The sequence below is a fragment of the Mytilus californianus genome, unplaced genomic scaffold (genome assembly GCF_021869535.1).
Source record: "Mytilus californianus isolate M0D057914Y unplaced genomic scaffold, xbMytCali1.0.p SCAF_10, whole genome shotgun sequence".
Taxonomy (NCBI): domain Eukaryota; kingdom Metazoa; phylum Mollusca; class Bivalvia; order Mytilida; family Mytilidae; genus Mytilus; species Mytilus californianus.
Window position 1 is genome coordinate 3,220,298 of NW_026262582.1, and position 10,380 is coordinate 3,230,677.

Below are 10,380 nucleotides of genomic sequence, written 5' to 3' on the forward strand. Positions count from 1 at the left end.
AAGAACAAACACAGGCAAATGTTGTTAATACTTAGTCGTATGGAAAATAATTATGAGTTGATTAACTTTGAATGGATATCGACATCATATTATAGATAAATGTGTAATTTGTGATAGACTGCCAATTGATGACATTCGTTTGAACACGAGTAATGACAGAATGTCAAAATATTACAAGCAAGATGACAGATGAATCAAGTAGTGCCATACCTGTTACCTACCCGTTTCGTGGATCTGTAGTTTTTTGTTTATACCGTTGTCTCCCTCATTATGATTTATAAATTGTGATCCACCCTGTGTTATGTTCTTTCTATGCCTCATATCAGTAGTTGACTCAATATTTTTTTAAATGTGTTTGCCGCTCGCAATTAACCCCTATATCCTCACAAAGTAATATCTTCTCAAGGTTACCTGCACATACACGCAGTACCATGAATGAAAAGCACTCAGAAAGTGTGCATATCACGCATACATGGAATGAATGATAAGTATAATCATGTAGTCACTCAATATTGCAAAATTACTCACCTAAAGTCATTACACAAGTGACAGCCGTCCTTTTGCTTTCACCAATTTTATTTCTTGACAACAGCCGAACACAATATTGAGTGTTTGGAGTCATGTTATACAGGAGATTTGACATCCTAACCTGCATGTTATCAATTATAGGTCCTGACCGTCTCCACATTTCATCGGCTTCTTGTTGATATTCTATGAAAAACGTCTGAGGTTCTCCTCCGTTATATTCAGGACACCATAATACTGCTAGATGTCTTTCCAAAGGAATTACTGACACATTTGTAGGAGGTTTGGGGCGATCAGCTTTGTAGTAAAATTTACATACTAAAGAAATTAAGTTAAACACAAGATGTTTTTAAAGTACTGTTTCAGATTGAAATATAACCAATGTCTTAAGACAAATAAATACCGGCTGCTATGAGATGAATGTACGTTTGATGTCAATTGAAATTTTAGCAATATACCTAATGTTAGATGTTTATTTTATAATATGTTTGCAAATAGTAAAAGTAGAAATTTCGTCCGATATTCATGATAATCATGATAATGATAAGAATACAATTTTACATATGCCATTGGATTATCATTAATAGATATTGTCAACCACATAACGATACGGATCCGTCATAATTAAATACGTAATTCTCATTACAACAAATGTGTACTAGTATCATCCCGAGGGGTTCATCAGCTCAGTAGTCAATGCTTCGGTACTGACAATATATATATATATAACATATTTTCGCAAATTCCCCTTTGATATAAGACATTATCAAAAATCTAAGGTTCCAACTCCTCCTGGCAAAATTGAATTGAGATGAATAAGGATATTTTCTATAGGTTCTTTTCGAAATACTTATTTTCTTCCCCGGGAGAATATATTGCCTTATCTCTTTTTCGCAACACCTTTCGGAATTGTGAGTCTGCAATGCTCTTCAACTTTGTACATTATTTGGCCTTTTTAATCTTTTTTATTCAAGCATCGTTCTTTAGACGAAACACGCGCCTGACATACAATATTTTAATCCTGGTATCTAAAGTGAGTTTATTTGATCATAAAAGTCTCAACGCTTCAACCTATTTATACATTACAGGCTTATAAATGTTTAAGTTTGAGCATTCCTGACGAAGGCTAATCCAGGAAAGAGATCAAGACGCTTGAAAGTTATAAAATGTTTTTTTTTTTATTTGAAAGTACAAACGTGTAGACTAGTATCATCCAGTACACAGGGTAATACAGATGCAAAAGAGAGGCAATTAAAGACAAACAACAGTAGACTTAAAACAACATAGAAAACTAAATATTGAGCAACACCACCCAAAACCGGTGGTGATCTAAAATGCTTCGGAAGGGGTAAGTAGATCTTGCCACACATGTGTCACCCATAGACACTCATTTCATATTGCAAGTTAATAACATAAAAGATAGTTTCTTAACAATTGAGAAGTGTATATCACTTGATTACAATTGAGCATATGAGTCATTATATTCAGGGTTCCATGATACTGCGAGATGTCTTTCATATGGAATCACTGTCTCTCTCTCATTAATTATATAAAATTTCATTTCAATTTATCTTGTTAACCTTATTAATAAACGCTAATTTAATATAATACACATGTCCAGTATTTTTGTCATATTTTTGATTTTTGATTACAAACATGTATACATTATATCTTTTTTAAATAAATCATATCAATAGTATCAAAAATGCGTGCTTTATTTCTTTTCAAATGTGAGTGAATTTAATATAAAAAAACAATCAAGTACAATGCACAAAGAGATTTGAATCTTGTCGTGACAAAAGAAGCACAGTATTGAAACGTTTGTAGGAAAATTAAGTTACTTAAGAAGTTTGACTAAACGTTGAATAATTTAACAGTATTAGTGTCAAAACGTAACCAACGAGTTAAGTCCAATTTATATCGCTACAAGTGTGTAATGTTCTTTAGACATATACCTAAGATGTTATTAAGTAATGGCGTTTAATATTTATGACAGATGTTGATCGAGTATCAATTATGAACATGGTTGACAACGTAACAATGCCATCATTATCAAGTATGTAATTCTGCGCACAACAATGTGAAACATAATAAATATTAAGCTTACACAGTAAACATAAAGTACAAAGGCTTATATCACAACACCATATCCTTGCCTTTTTTAAAATAGCATATGTGGAATGGTAAAGTGAGATTTTGATATTGCTTGAGTTGTTCAATTTCGATATGATATAAAGCTAGCCATTGGATTTTTATCATTATTGTTAGTCTTAAAAATGAATAACAAGGGTTAAGATTGAGAGTTGTATATGCTAAACCGATTTTATTATGGCGAAATATGTTTTATTTGCCACATGTGGTTGTAAAGTAGCATCATTTGACTAAAACTAGACACCAGTTTGGAAAAAAATCATTTTGTTTAATCTACCAAAATAAACACCTTCGTAGTATAACTTTTTTGTATTGTATTCCGTTCAGAAGGATACTTAAATTCTTCGACATGCCGGAAATTGGTAAACAGACACTTTTAGAAGAGTAATATATATTCAAGATGAAAACAAATGTTTATACGAGGTCTGCTGTGACGACAGAAACGTCCATCATTACCGGAAAACATGTTCTATTATATTTCTGATATTGGTTCTTTCAGCGGTCACATGGTCAAACATTATTCTTAGAAATGATTAAAGTTTTATCGTATACGGGTATTTGCTAATAAACTTACATGTTAATTTTATCGTCACCGTTAAATCATTACACCCCTTTTCGTTGCACGCTTTCGTTGTATATTCTGTTAAATCTTCTATTTTATCTAGTGTCAGTTGGAATGTTATCTTTATACCAGATACTGTTACATCTACACCATGGAACACGTCTTGTGTTAGAATCCTCTCCTGTCTTCCATTTATATTCAAAGTCTCGTTTAGTTTTGATATAGTCGTTTGTATTGTGCCATACTTATTGTATAAATGTACTGTCAAATTCATCTTCTGACCGTAATGACCAAACTGGATTGGTTTATTTGCATTCACAAATATCGGTGGAACTAAAATGAAATTAATTAAAAATAATTTTGTTTAATAATGAATTTAATGAATAAGGACGCGTGCATTTCATTCATAAATGGAAACGGATTGACATGAAAAAGTGGAGTTGCTTTACTCATACGTGATGGCATATCTAATATTTTCGACTATTAGGTCATGTCCATGATATATACAAATATCAAGGAATAAGAACAAGGCCATAATGCAAAAATTGCCGATATTATCTATTTCACAATATGTACATTGATATGTTTTGATGTAGAATGATTGGTTTTTCATATATATCTAAAATTAGGGATTGTAACTTTAAAGTTACAAACACAGTTCCAACAGTGTATATATTTTGAAAAGTGCCATTCTGTTTAATATACATCTTTCAAATGAAAATTGTATCTACTTTTATTGATACACTCCAAACAGTGTTTCCTTGTCTTATTAAGTGGTACTAAATGAATTATTTTGGGTTACGGACGTTAATGACGTTTTAAATGAAGTGTTAAAAATATGATGCATGCTGAAAGCTTAAATGAAATAAAATAGAGGACAGTACTAATCAATTATCAAACATTTGATATCAATATTAATTCGTTTGGTACATATGAAAAATTGATATTAACGTATTACCTCTATCGTTTATGAGAACTGTTCCTTTCTGGTATAGGTTTCCATTTGTGCCATATATACCGTTGGAAGTTCTGCATTTGTAAATGCCATCATTTTCATGTAACTTGTTGATATTGTTGGATTCCACCAAAGTAAATGTACCGTCAGGTGTCCCTTGAACATTTCGAATATGTTCATTGAATTCAGACCAGTGCTCCCAATCGGCAAAAGTATAATTTTCAGGATTTCCGTTTGGATTGCAGATAAGTTTTTGCATTTTCCTAGATGCTTCCTTTATTATTCTTACAACTGGTGAATCTGTGGAACAAAACACAAATCATTGGTTATATTGTAAATATCCATTTGACAGTATTTATAAAAAAAAGTGGTATACTTTATAAAGATGATAAATGTAAACCTCGTCATTAAATGGAAAGATATAGCTTTCTATTTCCCTTTTATATACCAAAGATTATATAGCTTTTCCAATACCCCATAGAATGAAATAAAACCTAATCTTAGCCTTTCAAAATTGTGTTACTTATATATTTATTAAATGAAATGCTTGAAATTCTTGTCTTTTTGTGAACATATGTGTTTGTCATCTTTCTGTCGGTCATAGTATCTCTGCAGTTCATGACTAAAAGTTATTGATTGCAGTGTTTGTATCATGAGACCATTTGCATATACATGTATACCATGTATACATGCGACAAGAAAAAACATTAATCATTATTACACGCAAACAATTTACAAATAGTAATAAATTCTCGCTTGAAAAACTTCAGGAAACAGTATGAATGACAAACACGGAATGGTCAATCAGGGGCTCATTTTTATAAGAACTATCATTTACGCTACTGAAAACAATAGTTGCAGACGACCTATATCATACATATAAAACCTACTGGAAACTGCACAATGCGACCTATACTAAGTCAGAAATATGAAATTTGTTTTCGGATCGATCCGTTCGTTGATATATTTAATGTTTGATTTTGTCAGGTTTTATGGACTTCCCGCATTTGAAATTACTTTGGAGATCAATTTTTTTTTGTTCATACTTTTTTGTTTACTGCTGCCCAAAATCGGAAGGACAGATAATTTGACAATTATAGTTCAAAGTACGGCTTTCAACAAGGATCCTTGGCTCACATCGAACAGTAAGCTATACAGGGCCCCAAAATGACTAGCGAAAAAACAATTCAAACAGGAAAACCAACGGTCTAATCTATATAAAAAGTCAGAAACGAGAAACACTTATGAACCACACCAAAAAACGACAACCACTGAACAACAGAATCATGACTTAGGACAGGTGCATAAAAATGCACCGGGTTTAAACGTTTGAACAGGCGTTAACTAACCGTTTTTATCTTAAATACTTTTTTTTTTGCTTTTTGTAAAAACACTGTATTGTTGTTAATGTGACCCTTTTTTCTTTCTTTCGTAAAGCGTTCATGTTTCAGTTTCTTCATTAAATGTCTCTACCAAATCAGCCTTTTTCCATTGGTTGATATAGTAGACCGCTAGACTATTTTTATTTAGGTTTTATAGATTTGTTTTAAATTAACCTTAATTAACAAATTTGATTGAACAAAATCCCGTTTAAACAGAATCTGAAAAGATTTTGTAAATAATGTATGTACACATGTGGATAAATAGTGTGCAAAATTAAAGTAATAACATTGGAAACCAAATTATGAAAATTATGGAAGAAAGTCACTATGCATGAGGTAAAATCGTTATCAATTTGTCCTTGGTGCAAACGGTATAACGTCAATATCTAAATTCTTTACTTACACTGAATATCCAACAATACTTCACAAGACCGTGGATCAGCTAGAAATGCATTGTAGACAGAACATCTAAATGATTGCATGTTGTCTAATTTTGATGGTATGAAGGAAAACGTTAAATTTCCACTTCCAGCTCTCTTCAGTTTTAATCCTTTTATACGCATAACGAACTTTTCTGCTGGTTTATCACTTTTGACATTACAGACGATAGTGAGATTATTTCCGTCGACTCCGCGTACTACTGTTTTTCCATTCATTATAATTGTTCCCTGTACTTTTGCCTTTGGGCATGTTGAAGTTGAACCTAATCAATACAGCATAATTATAATCATTTGAAAAAAAAATGAGTTTGAGTAGCAAATAACCAAACGCTTAACCAATAGAAGGTAGTGTTCAACTTATTTAGAACGACAAAAGGATTAAAGCATGTTTAGAGAAGATTTATAAGTACCGGAATCGATAAGTGATGACAAATTTGCTATACTTGATTCATATAAGTCACTGCTTTAAAAAAAAGGGCAGCCATTCGTTCATTTAAATAGTGATCGTAAGCAAATTTTGACTACATTGCTCATACATTTGCAACAATTATGTAGAGAAAAATCATCACAGATACCAGGCATATGATTTGGTATGACACCGGTCGGCCAATAAAATATTCGCCATGGACATGGATTATGTAGTTATCTATAAACTCGCAAAACATATTTTTCTTGCTATACGCACGTGCTCTATGCTAATAAGCCAGCATATTACGTAACTTAGATATTTTTTTTTTTAAAGATCTGAAAAAAAACAACCTTAGTTATGTCACATTTGAAATGTGTCATCGAGGCATGCGTATAGTAAATATTTCATTTCACTGAATACATAACAAATAATATTTGTTAGTAATTTCACCATACGATTGTTTACGGTAGATTGACATGGTGATTTTAATATATTCAGTAAAAGAAGTTATAGTAACAACCAGAACCAGCTGTTTTGTTAATGCGTCATATTATGGTGGCGAATGTTTTCTGAATGAATCACGAATTGAAGGTTACGGTTTGTGTTTAAATGACATTCAAGTGTGAGTAGTTAATAGAGCGAGTCAACATGTATGTGTGTGTGTGTAAATGATTGTTTTGAGGTTCTGAACTATTTATTAATACGTTTATTGCGGCTCAATTGTTATGTTGTTTTATTATACGAAAACACTACATAATTTAACTCGTCGTATCAAATAAAGATATTCATAGAACAAATGTAGAATAACTAATCCAACAATTCAAATATAGAAAAAATATTTAACGAGTAACCGAACAACACATTGATTTACGAATGCACGTAGAGCATGAGTTAATTTTCAGTGTTGTTCGTTCACGAGTTGAATATTTTTCGATATTTTAATTCTTGTATTAGTTATTCTTTTTATTACATTAACCATGGAGTTTTTAATGGAAATAAAGTAGAAAAGGGAAGAAACTATTTTTTCTACTATTTCTTAATTTGTGTTGATGCAACGTCATCGATATCGTCTTGATAACACCCATTGTTGTATGACGTCAAAGGAGTGAAATTAACGCATTTAATTCACATGTGAAATTATCGGTTTTTACTTCACTTGAAAAGCACGGTAATTCATTACAACCAATATTTTTAATGAAATTAAGTAGAAAAGGGAAAGAACTATTTTTTTTTACTATTTCTTAATTTGTGTTGATGCAACGTCATCGATATCGTCTCGATAACACCCATTGTTGTATGACGTCAAAGGGGTGAAATTATCGCATTTAATGCTCATGTGAAGTTATCGGTTTTTACTTCATTTGAGAGTCACGGTAATTCATTGCAACCAATGTTATGAATATATATATATTTTAGATAAAGGTGTAGTTATATCTCCCTATACACCTAGATGGGATTTTTTTTAAAAAGAACTCTATTGTTCTATCGCCATACTTCGCCTTGTAGAATGTTCTGTTGAATAAAAACTGTTATAGTGATGTGTCTATTTGTCAGATATTTTTGCCTTTCAAAAAGTCCGTTCAATCTAGGATTGTTTGGCCATCTTCTATTTGCAACATTTGGGAATAAACATCTATCAACTTTGTATATTATCAATAAACTTCAATGGTATGACATAACGATGGATGTCAAAATGTCTATATCTATTCAACTGTTCATCTCACCATGAAAACAAATCTTAAAGATATGCACTGATATATGACCGCATATGTCAGTATGGTACGGATACGCTAAGGGTTAAAATCAGTCTATTCACACACAGTACAACTTACCTAAGGAACAAAGTAAACATATTACTAGAATCTTTAAAGCACAGCTACCAAAAGACATTTCTGTAATGAAATTATATATAGTAGTGATGGGATATAAGTTTTGAGTGTTCCAGATGCGTGTGGATTCAGATGTTCAAGTCGGACGCATGTGTTTTTTAAAGTGTTGTTTTAGTTTTACATACTCTTGTATATATGTTGTATTAAATTAGTCCTTTTTCGGGAAAGTGTATATGTCATTATGTTTTACTATACTTTATGTACTATCAACTTCAAAAACAAATTGTTGTCTTCACTGTAGATTTATTTGTATGTTTGTTTGTATTCTTAAGGTCAATTATGTTGTATGTCTCTCATGTATGTCAATACAGTTTGACTGCTGAGTCATAATTATTACTCCGTTAACCAATTGTGTCTAGAGTAAGTGTGGTTGCTTTTGTCTGAATCAAAATTATAAACAATTGCCATACAAGTGGCAGGTTTAGCAAACTACAGAACTATGTTGAAACCACCAGTTGATTTTGCCAGTACCAAATCAGGCATATCGACTTCTCCCTTTTCGAATATATCTAGAATTTTGATATTTTTGTTATCACCCTTTTTATGTTTATTCAGTAAAAATTTAAAATACAAAACAAATATAGTGTATACTTGAAACATTAATTTAAACAGACCTCATTCCAACATTTTCATTGGATTTTCTGATAATCACGTACCCGATTTAAATTGTCTGTGTTCTCAGACTTCAGTACTTAAATAATTACGTGTAACAAAACATAATATGATATTAAGACCACATATAATGCTGTCGACAACGAAATAAATGAAGAAATACCTGATGCTATGGTGTTTACTTTATCTTCCTGATTTGTTATTTAGGGATGTACAAAAATAATTCATAAAACAATTTCCAACCTATCCAATCAAATAATATTTCCGTAATTCAATTATAAAAAAAAACAATTGATATCGGAAATTATTAATCGATGTTTAAGTGTTCCGTGCGGAACAAAATAGAAAACGATAACGACGTATCCATGGTTAAATACATCATTTCCTAAACACCAAAAATATAATTTGAAATATGTATCTGAATGAAAGTATTACAACTTAGGATTGCTTAATTTGTGTAATTTTCAATAACATGAATAATGTACTTTATATACATTAAGATAGTGCATACCCATTGTTTGTCAGCATATTGTCATAAGTACATAGTATTACTAACATACTATACCTTTACCAAATTGAATACTTTGACCAGTGGCCAATTTGGTGTTGTGATTATCCGAAAAATATACGGTTGCATACTGCATGTAACTAATAAACTTTATATTTTTAATTGTTCGTATTTCTTACTGAAAATAACGTGTCGTTATTGTTTGATTTCGAAATAGTGCATTGCATATAGTAAAAAAAGCAAAAATAACTCCAAGGAAAATTCAAAACTGAAAGTCTTTAATCAAATGGCAAAATCAAAAGCTCAAGCACTTTACACGAATGGAAACAACTATCACAATCCTGACTTTGTACAGGCCTTTCATGATGTAAAAAAATGGTTGATTAAACCTGGTTTTATAGCTAGATAAACCTATCATTTATAGATAATTCCATCATATTGACAACAATGGGTTAGCAAACGTGAACCTATATTGGTGAATATTTAGGAAATGCATTATACACTTAAGCAATATTTAAACACAAATAAAACAGACAGTCAAAATATAAAAAAAGGCACATTAAACTCATAAGTCAAAAAAATACTGACAACGCAGTGGCGAAAATAAAAGGAAAGAAAAGAACCAAAAGACAAACAACAAATACAAAATACAACACAGCTAAATCTTTAGTTTTGTATGTTGTGTTTTGTAAACTGTTATTTTTCTTTTAAAAGTGATTAGTTTTTGACATGGCATTGTCAGTTTGTTTTCTAATTATTAATTGAAAATATCCTTGTGGTATACCTTCGCCTCTCTTAGCTACAATCGGCTGGAGTAATGAGTGTGTAGATATAAGAAGATGTGGTATGAGTGCCAATGAGACAACTCTCCATCCAAGTTCATTTAATTGTAACTGTTTATAAGTTGTTACATAGCATTTTCTCATATCACACCTCATATCAGTTAG

General features: G+C 31.3%; 1 protein-coding gene across 1 annotated transcript in view; it reads right to left on the minus strand.

Moving 5' to 3' along the window:
• Positions 1–9,141, minus strand: part of LOC127717467 (uncharacterized) — a 50,700-nt gene extending 41,559 nt beyond the window's left edge. The window contains exons 1-4 of the mRNA XM_052223105.1: positions 9,089–9,141; positions 8,257–8,316; positions 5,979–6,278; positions 4,197–4,493 (exon numbers count right to left, since the gene is read on the minus strand). Of these exons, the coding sequence (XP_052079065.1) occupies positions 4,197–4,493; positions 5,979–6,278; positions 8,257–8,314 (655 nt within the window). The 5' untranslated portion in view covers positions 8,315–8,316; positions 9,089–9,141. The remainder of the gene's footprint in view (positions 1–4,196; positions 4,494–5,978; positions 6,279–8,256; positions 8,317–9,088) is intronic.
• Between the last annotated feature and the right edge of the window lie 1,239 nt (positions 9,142–10,380).